At 43.2% G+C, this 16,060-nt stretch overlaps 1 protein-coding gene across 2 annotated transcripts in view; it reads left to right on the plus strand.

Annotated features, from left to right (window-relative positions):
• Positions 1-16,060, plus strand: part of LOC130383253 (interferon alpha-inducible protein 27-like protein 2B) — a 20,354-nt gene continuing 4,294 nt past the window's right edge. The window contains exons 1-5 of one of the 2 annotated variants that reach the window (XM_056591368.1): positions 357-441; positions 513-714; positions 11,121-11,181; positions 11,310-11,342; positions 11,508-11,669. In XM_056591368.1, the coding sequence (XP_056447343.1) occupies positions 365-441; positions 513-714; positions 11,121-11,181; positions 11,310-11,342; positions 11,508-11,669 (535 nt within the window). In that variant the 5' untranslated portion in view covers positions 357-364. Of the gene's footprint in view, positions 715-11,120; positions 11,182-11,309; positions 11,343-11,507; positions 11,670-16,060 lie in introns of both variants that reach the window. The other variant, XM_056591367.1, reaches the window with a different exon arrangement.

Raw genomic sequence — 16,060 nt, forward strand, 5'->3', positions numbered from 1 at the left:
CTCGTGGATGGGAGTTCAAAGGTTAGTTACCTACCTGTTGGAGTCACATGATGTAGCTCAGTATGCAATGTCCGTGTATGAGTTTGAACCGAAATATTAAACAGTCAACTCTTCAGCATGAGTTCCTGAGTTAATCATAACCACAGAGTTAGGACTCATGAAATGGTGTCAGAAGTGACCATTTCGGCTGAGTGATAGAAGAAACAAGTTTGGAGCGGCAAAATGGAGAAGTTTCAGGCGCTGGACCCGTTCGACTTCACCATGCCCGCGGCATGGCCGGCCTGGAGACAGAGTTTCTCTCGTTTTCGGATTGCATCAAAACTCAACCTAGAAGACGACAATGTGCAAGTAAACGTTCTACTGTATGCTATGGGAAAAGATGCAGTACCGATATTCAACACGTTCACGTTCGGAGACGATGAGGATGATTACTACAATAAGGTAATTAACAAGTTCCACGTGCATTTTGTGCCGAAGCGGAACACCATCCACGAACGTGCGTGTTTCAACAGACGTTCCCAGCTACAGGGGGAGAGTGTGGAGGCGTTCGTGAGACGTCTTTATGAACTGGCTGAATACTGTGACTTTGGAATAGCAAAGGATGAACACATAAGAGATCGCATCGTCGTTGGAATACTCGATAGCGAATTGTCGCAGAAGCTTCAACTGGAATCGGATTTAACTCTGGAAAAAGCAATCAGCATGACTCGTCAAGTAAGTGCAGTCACACGCAAATTCAAGCAATTTAAGCCGTTTGAGAAGAGGCATGCTACAGGTGGCACATGGGACTAATGACCTAAACCATGACTCTTCTTGTGACACGGGTTCCACGTCTCCTGTTGCCCCTGACACTCCATCTACAGTAGTACCCATCAGCCCGCGGTTTTCTCCAAGGAGAACCTTGGCAGGGAAAGAGGTTAAGGAAACTGTCCGGTTCAAGGACTATGTTTCAAAGTAGAGACGTTTATCTCCTTTGTTGTGAATGTGCAGCATGTTGACATTTTTATTTTCCGGTTTAATGCAACAACACCCTCTTAAAAAAAAAAAGGAGGAAAGTGAGGGGCGTGAGAGACAATATTGGTTATATAAAATACGGAAAATAATAGTTGTAAAGCAATACATGATGTAATTGTGTTTAAACATTGCAACGATTTCCAATTGTTATTACACTTGACTTGTGTTAAGCAGTGGCATCATTATGTTTGTTATTAAGCCTGTTGGGTAAACTAACTGAGGGGGGAGATGTGTTGTGAGTTGATATGGCTATTTCTATGTTAGCCACTAGAGGGCGCTACAGCCTCGTGGATGGGAGTTCAAAGATTAGTGACCTACGTGTTGGAGTCACATGATGTAGCTCAGTATGCAATGTCCGTGTATGACCAGAGAATGCAAGTAGGTCTATCTGCAGCCGGAGCCACTTGCCAAACACGCCCATTGCTCTGCCAGACGGGTCAAGTCTATTTTCGGAAATGTAGGGGGATATATGAGTGGCCCCACATCGAATGGCATGACCCAAGATACTTCAGACAGAGAGAGGGCGCAAATTCGAGCCAAATATGTTTGACAGTGGAAGGATTTACATGGTTGCTTGGGTTATAGACTTCAAGACCCCCCCCCCCCACCCTCTTTCTCCTTTAAGTTTGGCGCCGAACAACTCGGCCCATACCAAGTGTGACGGGATATTGTTGGTCAATGAAATGATTGAATAAATGTTCAACATGCATGCATGTAGCCTACTACTTTGACTTTCTAATGTTCTGGCGAAATTACCCAGGTTAAGTGTAAATATTAAGCATATATAAAGCACATACGTGCCTTTTTTTTAATAAATATCCTTAATACGTAAAGCGGTGCAGTAAGAATTAAATGACGCCGCAAGTAGCTCTAAGCACTGCTTATTAATATTAGACCAAACAAGTCTCGTAATGGTAGGTAAAACAATACTTCATTAAAGCATGCAATTGTGTTGTAGAACAAAATAAAAAGAAAACGTATGAAGTGCTTGCATGATATTGAAGCCTACAGCGATCATTAGTTAAAGGTTGGGTATGCGATTTGCGAAACGCCAGCAGATTTTGAAAATACACAACTCAAATGGTCCTACCCCCTCTCCTTCAACGCTGACTCTGACTCCACCCATTCCAAGTACCTGGACGCGCAATCATGCACGAGCGCGAACAGAGATGCGCGAGAGCGAGCCAGGCTAGCGTAGGTTTTCGTTTAACAACATGGCACTACATTCAGCTGTAAGTTGCACCCAGTACCGCGGGAAGTGGGGGTGCTGCAACACCCCCTGTCCGAGGCCCTGTCTTATCACAGAAAACGATCATTTCTAAAAACTCCGGCCAAAGTGGAGATTTCTGAAAACGCCGGTTATGTGTTGTCGTATCAACGGGGAGAAACGGGATTTTAGGTTCTGAAGCGTCACATTATGCACCAGGAAATGCTTAACGTCATGTGAGCGCCCGCTGTACTGTATTGGTCCGAATATAAACACAAACCCCATTGTAAGACGACCTATATTTGGAAAAAAGATTTGAAGACCAGGGGCCGTATTCACAAAGGATCTTGGGGCTAAAAGTAGGTCCTAACTGGCGAATTTAGGAGTAACTCCTAAAAATAATGGGCGTGTCACTCTTAAATTTAGGACTCCTAACTTTTTTCACTAAGAGCAATTCACAAAGTATTTTAGGACTAAAAGTAGCACCTAAGTCTAGGAGAGCTTAAAAGTCCTCAAGAGGACTCCTAACTCAGTAAGACCTATTCACAAAGAATCTTAAAATGCCTGCGAGACGAAATTTTAGGGTATTCAACTTATTGTGGAGTTAATGCGCGATGCAATAACATCCCCGACTAACAGGAATAATCCGATTAGTCCCGAAATAAAATTTTATAAAAATTATAAATTATATAAATATATATATAACTTGCATTCCATCAACACGCAGGTTGTTTTTGATGCAGTTTTAACATAGCCTACTGGATGTTGTTGCAAAGTGACCTAGATCTTCAGCTACCCATGATTCGCGCATTTTAATGGTGAGCAGTCTGAGGCAGCTTTTTGAGATGTACCAGTTGGGTGTCACTTGCTGGGTGACAGTGACTATCCATGCAAGTCGTGGCTCTAGACACCCTACCTTAATCCACAACCGGGAGCACAGTTAAAGTGTAACATGTAAGTGATTACGCAGATTACGCTTAGTCCTATGCGTAAAACACATCATATTGGCTCTTTGCGAGCACACAAACATACACGAAATGTTGTGGAGAGAGGAATTGGGCAGATGAAACGTCGGTTTCATGTCCTCCACGGCGAAATACGCCTCACCCCAGAGAGGGCAAGCACAGTAATCACTGTATGTGCCATTCTACACAACCTTTGCAAGCGGAGGAACATTCCACAGCCAGACGATGATGATGATGATGATGATGGCGATCAACATTACAAGGAATTTGGCCGTGTGGAACCGAGTGGACAGGCATTTAGGGATCACTTTGAAAACACATTTTAGGTAAACACCTTGGCACAAATCAGTCAACACTTGGGTAGTTCGTAACATTTATTTTAGATTTTACGTATTTTTATTGTTTGCTTTCTCTCTCTCTTGAACGTGCAGGCTACAACGTCATTATCGTGGTCTGCACAAAATTGTCATCATGCGTGTATTCTGCTAACTGCACATAACTACTTAATAGGAATTCATTTCTAGCCTAGGCTATTTCCTTGTTTTTCGGCGATTCAGTGGGCTCGTCTGAACAACCAATCACCGAACTGACCGCTTCTAAACTCGTGCACGAGAATTGACGTAATCCATAGCAACGGCGCGTCACTCTTAGTTCACTCTTTGTGATTTATCCTTAGTAAGAGTAGGTCTCAGCGGCTTTGTGAATAACTTTTAAGAAAAAACTCCTACGTAAAATGTTTTAGCGCGAGTTAGGAGCACTCCTAGCGGTAAGATAAAATGCTTTGTGAATACGGCCCCAGATCTTGTTTTTATGAATAAATAAATTGTATTCATTGAAATAATATACGAAAATAAAAAGGCATAGAATAAAACACTGCATTGCCACTAAACAGTAGTGCAAATAGGCCGTACTGATGTGTACACCAAAGACTATTCCTGACACTCCTCTGCCCCGCTGTGTTCGCTCTGGCTGTGGTCGCTCCGAACTGTTTCGGCCCGGGGCAAAGCGAGTCATCCTCGCTGCTGTCCAAGGCATTTTGAGACGCAGCATTTATTTAATGCTCATATGACCTAGTGCTGAAAAAAGGTTATATGAAAAAGTGTGAGGGTAGCGGTGGTGCGCTAAACTTGTTCTGTGAGCAGCTGGATGTGAACCATGGTGTGAAGGAAGTGAACACAACGATCGATTTTCAACTGTGCGCGCATGCACTGGTGTAATTGAGCTGCGCTGCTATATATCTTTTTTATCACGAGTTGCGTTTTTTCCAGCACCCCCTGCTGAGAATACGTTCTCGCGGCTATGGTTGCACCAGATGTTATAAACATTAAACGGTCACATAAATCATTACTATTTTTAGAAAATGTATGTTTCATATAATTGTATTGGAAGTCCTGGTTTTCACTAGGGTTGCTGCGGTGTGGACATTTTCACAACGAGTAATACACTCGTCTCAACACCGGTATTACCGAGTATAAACGGTATAAACTTTGAAACTATAGGTCAACCGCCACACAAGCATCGGTTTTTAGACCCTTCTCGTCCTTCAGTTGCCGCAGCGCCTAGGATTATTCTTGATTTCAGTTTTTCTCTTTCAGCGTTTTTATTATCAATTACTCTCTGAAAAAGAGTTTTCCTTCTCTTTGCTGGTGGTGGTGGTGGTGGTGGTGGGGATGGTGGCGTCTTGTCTGCCATGGAAATTGTCTTCTACTGCTAGGTCCAAATGTGGATTAACTAGTTCCAGTAGCTACCGCAGGATAACAACAAACAGGAGCTTGCGCTGGGTCACGAGCACTGCACGAAGGGGTCGCGCGCGGGGGAGGGGGAGTGCAGTACGACCGTTTGATTGACGTACTTACTGTCCAATGCAACGAGGTGGCAATCCAAATGATTGGCTGGAGTTTTTCGAGCCCTGCCCGTTCCACAGATGATTGACTTGTTTAATTTTCATGTCAGTACTTCTAACTCAGTGGCTGTAAGCGGGTTATGATAAGGATTTCAAGTAATTTTGCAAAAATGGCCAAAAAAGCAAATTCCGTACCCAACCTTAACGTGTGTGGCGGACGGTACCACCTTGTCATTTGTTTACCCAGGTGCCATAGCAACACCATTGCTACCTCTCATTGGCTGAATCTTTGAGAACGTTGTAGACTCAATCAATCTAAGGTCGCGGGGAGACGAAGCTCTGTTCGTTTGTATAATTTATTTACGTGACTAGGGCTGGGCGATATGGGCCAAAATGAATATCTCGATATTTTTTTACTATATCTCGATACGCAATATATATCTCGATATATTTTGAATCTCCTCTAGAGCACATCATAAATGCTCGATTCAACCATGTCTGGCATAATGTTACGTCAGTAATATTTCTAGTATTACTGAAACATAAGTCTGCATGTAGATTACATGAAACAACATAATGTTTAAACTCATTAGTGCTTTCTATTGGAACAATTTAGAACTTGCACATAAGAAAAGGAAAATCACAGCAAGTTAGATTTACCAACACAGCATTTATTCAAACCGTTAATTATTCATTAACAGTTTGAATAATAATTATTATATATACACTGCCAGACGAAGGATCCAGTGCTATTCTTTTTTTCGAAACTAAATCCTCAGTTTCCATCCTTTTTTCTCCCTCTGGCTGTTCTCACTCACCGGTCGGAGGTACACACACCTACAGCAGCGCGCCTTCCAGACTACGTCACACACGTGCGTCCATGAGAATCTCGTGGACTCGCAATGGGCGGGGGGAGTGAGTGTGTCTAGAGAGCCACAGGAAATAGCGAGAGAAGGGAACGCTGTGCGTTAAACAAACCCTGAGAAGCCCAATCCCTATGAGCTCCCCACGCTACGGCCATCCGGAGGCGCACAGAGCTTTTGGCCGTGATATTATATAAACAATTATATTATATTATATATTATTATATATAGAGCTCCGGGAGTCGCAAACTGCAACAATCACTTTCTCCTCCATGCTGCAGTTCACCCCGGACTGCACTGCACCGAGTTTGACGGTTGAACGCTGGTTGGCTGTTGCGTTACACATGTCACTCAGTGGCCACACTGTTGAACGCTGATTGGCTGTCATCACGCGAAATTCGCATCAAAGTTGAAATATTTCAACTCGAGCGAATTTGTCGCACCACTAATCCTCGTGAGCGCGCTCGCCTGTGCATGGCGAAAGTGTGGCGCGAATAAAAATTTTGCCCGATATGTGTCTCTACGTTCACTTTGTATGAGATCTTGTCGTCCCGTCACGTGAAAGCACGAGTATGCTGGCGGCGGCAAAAAGAAAAACATTGCGCGCCAATTTGTATTCGATGTTCGCGACAGGGGCATTTTATACATCCCCTGGAGAACATCTCGCGATACATTGCATATATTCGATATATCGCCCAGCCCTATACGTGACCATATTTTTGTTTTATGTTAAAAAAAAAAGAATCAAAGAACCAGTTCTCTTGTTTTGGGGAACCAGTTCTTGTCGTTCACCTTCGGGATTCGTTCGTTGTGAACGAATCGGTCGCGACCGACTCATCCCTAATGGCCACCATAGAACGAGCAATGGGCGTGTTTGGCAATGGGCGTGTTTGGCAGAGCAATGGGCGTGTTTGGCAATGGGTGTGTTTGGCAAGTGGCTCCGGCTGCAGATAGACCCTACTCAGAATGTCTAATATGAGGAGAATGGGCACTCGCTGGTTAGTTCCGGTTTTCTGGACTGGTTGCAGTAATAATCTCTGTCCACGCGGGGCGCTCGCAGGCGAGACCAGAATGAATGGGAGCTTATGGGGTTTTACCCTCAGAATCCACTTTTCTCACGATGTAATTTTTTGTCAAGTAATTTGAAAGTTGCGTTCAAAAGGTGGGGCTAAGATAATAAACTCAGCTGAATATCACATTTTTTAAGGTCACGTATCTGTTCTAAAAAGGCGTTAAATGCGATGACTTCACACATTGTCATACTGTCAGAGGTACTGCTTTACGGCAGTTTCTGAATCACTTCGCATCATTCCCTTTTCGCACGATAACACCAGCTGTTGGAGGTAAGGCTTTTTTTTTTTTGCTTAATGCACGAGTTAGAGTTTTAGTGGGCTGATGTAAAAAAAAAAGAAATGCGCGAATGTTTTATATAGTATGTATGTTACTTGCAGTGTTCTTTTTTAATCCTCACTAGTGCCGATGATAAAGCTTTGTTTTTTAGTAACGACATCACTATTGATTTCTATCTAGTGCTAGCTGCTATCAGCTGGCTGGCTGTCGGCTGATTATCTATCTTTCTCCTGAAATAGAAACCTGGATTTGAATCTTAATTGTAAGACTGCATAAACTTAGTTTACATCAGTAAACAATCTCCTAGAGAGCACAGTATTCTGTTGTACTCCTCCTCATGCCTCTTCCTTTCTTGATCTCTAGTTGGACCTAAATGCTGTGACACCGGACAAGTCTTCTTCCTCTGTCTTTTTTCCCTGCCTCTGTTCAGTATGTTCAGTGTTGTTAAATCATTTCTTTTTTTTGTTTATTTACTATTAATTACTATTCTTATTGTGTTCTTGTTAGTGTCATGTTTGAATAAACTTGCCTGTTAAAATGTTGGTATAATGTTTGTATAATTACTGTTTCAATGTGACCTAGACTAGACCATATTTCTCATTTAACAAACATGTGTAAACTAGCCTATGTGTTGCAGGGCAGAGACATTTATTTTCGAAAAATAGACAATGCTGGATGAAATGATATTGAGTGGGACATTGACTGTATTATTTAAGGTTGTCATATCGTACCGTAACACATTGAGCATTGAACACAAGACATTGTAGAAATTCCATTTATACCCATGTACTTTCACCATACATAACTATAAAAAATAATAGTGCCTGCAGGAAAATATAAATACAGTACGCAAAATTAACTTAGAAGGAAAGTCCTCCGATTGTGCTTCAGCTTCAGATGCCATCAAGAGGGGTCTCTGGTCGTAATCAGTCGCAAGTCCGTCCCTGACCAATCAGCATTCATTAGCAGAATGCTAGCGTGTACGGCCAACAATGGCCCAAACTGTAAGAAATTTAAAGGACATAAGTACTCATTCATTTGACTTTTGAAGTATAATCTATATTGAACTTGCGGAATCTACAATAAAATTTGCGATATTTCAACGACAAGCAGGTGAAAGAGATATATTTAGCCGTCTAGCCCCATAGACTCCCATTCAATCTGGACTCGCCCGCGATCACCCCCAGTGGATGTCTAATGGAACTACAACCATGATCGGTACAATGGGGCGTATAGGAAGTGCCCAGGCTCTTCGTAGACGGGCTCTGGTCAGGGACGGCCAAGTCCGTCTCTGACCAATCAGAGACGGACTTGCGACTGATTACGACCAGGGACCCCTTTTGACGGCATCTGAAGCACAATGGTGTTAACTTCGACTTTCCGTCTAATTAAATTTTTGCGTACTGTATTTATATTTTCCTGCTGCAGGCCCTTTTATTTTTTAGATAGTATGTATGGTGAAAGTACATGGGCATAAATGGAATTTCTTCCATTTCTTGTGTTCAATGTGTTATATACATGGTAGGTACGGCATGACCACCTTAAATAATACAGTCAATGTCCCGCTCAATATCATTTCATCTGTCATTGTCTATTTTTCGAAAATAAAGAGTTTAAAAAAGAAATGCCTCGTAAATGTGCAATGATAAACTGCACTAACAGTGGAAACGGATTGTGCGTCTTTTCGTTTCCTAAGGACAGAAAAAGGTAACGTTCTTGCTTGCTCCTGTATGAATGGTCCTAGGCTGCCTGAGGTTGCACCTGGTAAGGAAAGTTGCGCTGGAGCCCGGGTAAAATCGCACATGGCTTATTCAAGTTGCGCGCTAGACGTTCTCTAAAGTGTCGAGACTCAAGCACTTAACTTACCTTAACCGATTGTTCCATACAAATTGTTAGTTAACGATTTAACAACTTCAACATCTGCTATTACAGTCGTTATTTTTTTGTAGGACTTGGGCTAATGACCTTCCACAGAGGGAAAACCATCTACACCACTTGTCATTGATTTATATGCATTCACTGATCTTTACAGATGGGTTTGTTTTAAGCCATTGAATATAATTGCTCTGCCCTGCAACACATTATAAGCTACACATGTTTGTTAAATGAGAAATATGGTCTGGGTCACAATGAAACGGTAACAGTTGTATAACAGTAATTATGCAAACATTATACCAACATTGCAACAGGCAAGTTTATTCAAACATCACACTAACAAGAACAAAAAAAGAACGGTAACTAAAAAAAGAGAAATGATTTAACAACACTGAACATACTGAACAGAGGCAGGGAAAAAGGACAGAGGAAGAAGACTTGTCCGTTGTCACAGCATCAAGGTCCAACTGTAGAGATCAAGAAAGGAAGAGGCGTGAGGAGGAGTAAAACAGAACACTGCTCTCTAGAAGATTGTTTACTGATGTAAACTAAGTTGATGCAGTCTTAAAATTATGATTCTAATCCAGGTTTCTATTTCAGGAGAAAGAAATGGCACATAATCGTTACAAAAAAAAAAGCTTTATCATCGGCACTAGTGAGGATTAAAAAAAACACTCTCTGTAAGTAACATACATATGTAAAACATTCGCATTTCTTTTTTTTTTTTTTACATTAGTTCACTAAAACTCTTAACTAGTGTATTAAGCAAAAAAAAGCTTTGCCTCCAACAGCTGGTGTTATCGTTGCGGATGCGGGTAAGTGCCGAAGTGCTTCAGAAACTGCCGTAAAGCAGTACCTCTGACAGTATGACAATGTGTGACGTCATTGCATGTTTTAACGCCTTTTTAGAGCAGATACGTGACCTTAAAAAATGCAATATCAGCTGAGTTTATTATCTTAGCCCCTCCTTTTGAACGCAACTTTCAAATCACTTGACAAAAAATGTACATGGTGAGAAAAGTGGATTCTGAGGATAAAACCCCATAGGCTCCCATTCATTCTGGACTCGCCGGCAAGCGCCCCGCGTGGTCAGAGATTATTACTGCAACCAGTCCAGAAAACCGGAACTAACCAGCGAGTGCCCATTCTCCTCATATTAGACATTCTCTGGTATGACTTTGAACCGAAATATTAAACAGTCAACTCTTCAGCATGAGTTCCTGAGTTAATCATAACCACAGAATTAGGACTCATGACACTCTATGAGCGATGCCATAGGGCACGTGGCATGCAACTGTCCCCAGCTCGAACTTTCTCCAGTATCGGCCCTTTTGAGGCTCCAGCCAGGGAAAGAGACTCGTCATCTCCAGGCCCCACGATCGAAGAGTGTTCAGAGCCCGGGTCCCTGAACTGGCTGCACTGCGAGCTGTTATCAAGTGTGAATAGGACAGTTCATCCGCTGGCCTTTGGCATTGAAGCAAAATAAACATCTAAAAAGCAGAGTGGACATTTACCGACACATGCGGTAAAAATAAACAAAGTTAACACTTTACTCACCTCAGAGGCAAAAACATTATTGATAATAAAAATGACAAGTGAATGACATCCATGCAGTGTCTTGACAGAAATAGAGAATGATGTGACAATGACCTTGATAAGTTACATAAGGCTACATCCCAACAGAACCGATCATCCGCCTTATATTTACAATGTACTAATTAGTGGTGGGATAAAATCGATAGAGTGATTTATCGTTGCCCTTCTTCGTGCGATACGAGAATCCTTACGCTAAATATGTTTTAAGCAGGATTTTAAAAAGGATTCAAGGGAAATCGGACACACAAGTGGCTCTGCTCTATTTTCCTCATGGTAACCTACCTCGATAAATAATGAACAACCGCCAGGTGGCAGTAGTCCCTTTTTCATTTCACTGTATACGTGTGACAAACGCTTTGCTGTGTTGTACTTATGTATTTCCGTTTCCCATTTATCTCTTTCCCCAGTCCACCTCCCCCTCAACCCCCAATAAAAAAAAACTCGTAGACAGCCGTAACATGGGTCTGCGTAAGTATCTTCTCTTTAACATTTTTGGTAGAAAGGTTTATTCAGCGTTTCGAATAGACCTATACGAAAGAGAAATACAACTTTAAAATTATAATATTATTAATAATATTGTTTTTGTCCTTTTTTAGTAACTGCCGCAGTCGTTGGTACACTAGGTGCTGGTAAGCAATCTCTGGAAGTCATTGCCCTGTTTAAAATAAAGCCCGTCAAACAATTTGCTTGTAGGCCTAAATCCAATCGTTTTGATATCAGATATGCTTTGTGTTGAAATCCTTCCATGTAATTATCATGTTGTCAAGTATGCTTGTCTGCTTATTTGTTACGAGGTGGTGCCGTGGTCGCTGCCCCTTTCGTTCTGGGGGCCGCTGGCTTCACCGCGGCCGGAATCACCGCTGGGTCCTGGGCTGCAGGCATGATGTCAGCAGCTGCCGCAGCGAACGGAGGGGCGGTGGCAGCGGGCTCCACAGTGGCCGTGTTGCAGTCACTAGGTAGGCCTATATGTGTGGCGACTCAAAACAGACGCACCTAACTGATTATCATTAGCCTATTGGGTCTATGAAAGGGAGTTCACACTAACAACTTTAAAAAGATATTTATTTCCTTCTTAAGTAACCAAAAATCAACCAGTAACATTAAAGAATGAACGTTGGTCATCAGCATGCGTGTCCAGGTGAGGTCAAACTACCAACAGCTCTGCAGTGTGTGGAGTATATGGTGCATGCGTGTCCAGGTGAGGTCAAACTACCAACAGCTCTGCTGTGTGTGGAGTATATGGTGCATGCGTGTCCAGGTGAGGTCAAACTACCAACAGCTCTGACTGAAGGTAACCTGGAACAAAGGGTAGCGCAAACCAACAGGAGAGCATAAGAATGACAAACCAGCAGACTTTAAATAATTTATCACCGGTGCACCATATCACCTACAATCTACAACAGGCCTGTCAAACTCAAATACCCAGTGGGCCGAAATAAAAAACTGGGTCCAAGTCGAGGGCCGGACATGTTCAATATTTATTATGAACTTAAGTTTTACCCATATTGAATCTGAAAGTGGCCTAAAGCTTAGGCTTATTAGCTATTCATTTGTAGGCCTAAACATGAACTCAGCCTTAGTTTTACACATATAAATAGATATGTAATCTGAAACAAGGAGTCTAACTCAGATCAAATTTAAAAATAAAATAAAAAATACACTAATTTTACATGCCTCAATTAAAATCCAAACTTATACAAAAGTGCAAAAAGGAAACCTATGCTACGTTAAAGCTCAGTTTACTGCACTGTGATTTGCCCTGGTGCCTGAATCTCTTCTTCGGCGCAAGTTCCTCAATGTTTGGGGTCAGGCTCTGCGCTGAGGAAATCCTCAGGATTGAGTGAAGATGTTCATCAGTGAGACAACTCCTGTGTGTTGGTTTGTTCAACTTCATTACAGTGAAAAGTTGTTCACATAGGTATGTGCTACCAAACAGAGACCATTTGAGCAACTTGAGCACACAGCTTGGGCATTGTGTCAGGGATGAAACGTGGAAACTGTGCAGCACCAACCGAGTCATATTTCGACTTGAGTGTGTCGCTACATTGGAGTTCGATCAGCTCCATTTGGAGGTTGGTTGGTGCGCTTTCCACGTCAACTGCAAACGGATTACTGAGCAGTTCAAACTAGGGGTGTGAACGGTTACAAAAAAAAACGGTTACAAAAAACAAAAGGTTACAAAAAAAAAATGTTACAAAAAATGGGACAACCCTACCCTGTGACGTCATCATGGCCTCCCCGTGCCCCCTAGCAGATAACCAGACCCCTGGTAATGTTACAAGAGACAGACTGGCTGCCATTGTCTCGGGCAACGAGCAAGACCCATTGTAAAGATGTTTAACCTGAAATGGTATTTATATTTTGTAATTGGCCCGGCCTGGCCAGACTGGCCACACTCACACTGGCAGATTTGAGCACGGTTAGGTGCTAAAACAGCCACGGCCACGGCCAGAAGGCCTAGTGTGAGAGCACCCTTATGCCGCTTTTCCACTGCATGGTACCAGCTCGACACGACTCGACTCAGCTCGCCTTTTTTGCGTTTCCACCGCGAAAACATGGTATCTGGTACCTGAAGTGGCTGCTTTTTCTAGTACCGCCTCGCTCTAGGTTCCAAGCGGCTGAGCCGATGCTAAAAGGTGACGTCGGCAGACGGCCGGCCACTGATTGGCCAGAGAGTGTGACGAAGTCACGAGAGCGACATGGCAACCATGCTGGTAACAGCCATAGCAGCGCCGCAGCCAACATATTCCACTTCTTCAACATGCCAGCTAATAATACGAACACGAATACCATCGCATCGATGTTCTCCATTGTTGTTATGTGGGTTCTGTCCATGTGTGGGTTACGTAGGTGACGTTTGCGTCGCGTACAAAAATACGTCACGGCCCTTTCGCGCAGCCGACCCCGCCCACGTCCCGGAGGTACTATTTGCGATGGAAAAGGACCCGCGCTGCTACCGTGTCGAGTCGTGTTGTGTCGAGTCGAGCTACATGTGCGGTGGAAAAGCGGCATTAGATAATAATCGGTTAAGAACAAGAACACTTTAGAAGAAACACTTTATTTAAATAAGAAACACTGAACCACACATCTAAAAATACACACAAACGCACACCTAAAAATACACACTCACACACACACTCTCTCAGCTTTTGAGAGAATGGTGGAGAATCACATCTTCTCCACCATTCCGCCAACTTTGCCTCGCTCTCCTCATGCCTCGCCTGCTCCCTGGCACTCTCCTCTTGGAAGGGGTGTCTGGGGTGGTGGAAGAGGTGCCTGGGGTGGAGGAGCATGAGGGAGAGGTGGGGGGGCTGGTGGCAGTGGACTCAGCGATGTCCTGAAAGAAAACGAATAAGAAGGAATTAGGAATTATATGCCAGAACTGGGTGATATGGCCATATGTTACGTACAATATATAATAGCTATGTACACAATATAGTACTGCCAAAAATGACATTGATTAACCATGTAATATTACTAATATAATATAATATATTAGTATATATAATATTACTTATAGAATGTTACTAATATAATATAATATATTAGTATAAAGCTTATTTTTAACCTGGAGTCACTAGAACATGGAAGATCTGGATATCATACGACATGATATCCAGCCCGGTCTTGCAGCCCGGCCGTCGGACTTTCGCGGGCCCCCCGACCCCGGTTCTCGGCCGGGCTGCAGAGCACGATCACGGGCTGCAGCCCGGCCGAGAACCGGGGTCGGGCGGCCCGAGAAAGTCTGACGGCCGGGCTGCAGAGCCCGTGATCAGACTTTCGCGATCTTCCGAGAGTCCGCGGCCGGGCTTCGAAGACCGCGGCCGGGCTGCAGAGTATAATCAATAAAATAATTAATAGTTGATTACAGAGAAAACACTTACATTTGTGTTTTTCCAATCCTGTCGCATCTTTTCGCCCTCCATCTTGTCTAGGATATTTCTTGATTTTCCGTTTTCTCGCAAGGTATTGTGGGAGCAAGTCAGAACTGAAGCGCTTTGAGGGTGCCCATCGAAAATCTCAATTTTGAGGGGATGTTAGCCCTCCCCCGACCCCTTAAGCTACCTTTAAACTGGTATTGGGACACGGCTCCACGGCGCGTGAACGCGCAACAGCGAGGGTCAGGGCTGAGATTTTGAAGCGAGCAAAGGATTGAGATTCAACTGTAATTATGAGCCCGAGCCCGGTTTCATACATGTGTAACTTTGTACACATTTGTTACTTAGGCCTACTCTGCTAAATATATATGTAGGCTAAGGGTTAATGTATAGAACGCCGGTCATTATCGTGCGTCGGTGACCTTTTGTGGAAGAGGGAGAGACGTCGGAGGACCCGCAGTATATTCATATCGGCCCACGCAGACATGTATTGTGGGATAATTTGAGATACGTTCATATTAATATACGCAGTATATTCATAATATTGTAATGACCACGGAAGAGGCAGTGAATGAAGTATTGAATAGACAGATTTATTAGATAGGCCTACCTAATAAACCGTTGGAACACACAAGACCGGAAACATAGCAACGCCTGTAAACAAGCCCCGAGAAGCCCAATCCCTATGAGAGCAACCCGCGCTGCGGCCATCCGGAGGCGCACAGAGCTTTTGGCCGTGATATTATATATACAAATATTATATTATATACTATTATATTATATAGCTTTATTAATCGCTAAATAAATAGTAGCCTATGTGTTAATTTTGATAAAATTATTATTTATTTTTTTCGGTTTTCGTTTACTGATTTTTCCTAAATGGTTATGATTTACTAACCGGTTACACGTGTACCCGGTCACACCCCTAGTTCAAACCCACTCTTTTGGGCTTCAAAGTCGGCAAATCGGCGTGTGAAGTCGGCGCTAAGTACGCCGAGCTTTTCAGCAAATTGTGCACTTGGGAACACAGAGACCTGCTCTTTCATAGTTTGGCAGCACTGGAATTGGCCCAGGTTTTCTCACAGGAATTGCATCTCCCACAGGCGCAGCTTGGGTTTAAATGCCTTCACCGCAGCGTGCATGTCAGTGATCACATGATCCCGCCCTTGAAGCTGCAGGTTGAGCGCATTGAGATGGCTTGTAATGTCACACAGAAACGCCCATTCACACCAAAACCCTTTGTCCCGGAGCTCTGTGTCTTTCCCTTTGCTTTCCATGAACTGACGTATGTCCTCACGCAACTCGAATCATCTGTTCAGCACCCTCCCCCGGCTTAGCCACCGCACCTCTGTGTGATAGACCACATCACCATATTCCGAACCAATCTCCACCAGAAAAGACTTGAATTGACGGTGATTTAAACCTTTGGCTCTAATTAAATTAACTGCTTGTGTTACAGTTCTCATTAC

This window comes from Gadus chalcogrammus, chromosome 5 (genome assembly GCF_026213295.1).
Source record: "Gadus chalcogrammus isolate NIFS_2021 chromosome 5, NIFS_Gcha_1.0, whole genome shotgun sequence".
Lineage (NCBI taxonomy): Eukaryota > Metazoa > Chordata > Actinopteri > Gadiformes > Gadidae > Gadus > Gadus chalcogrammus.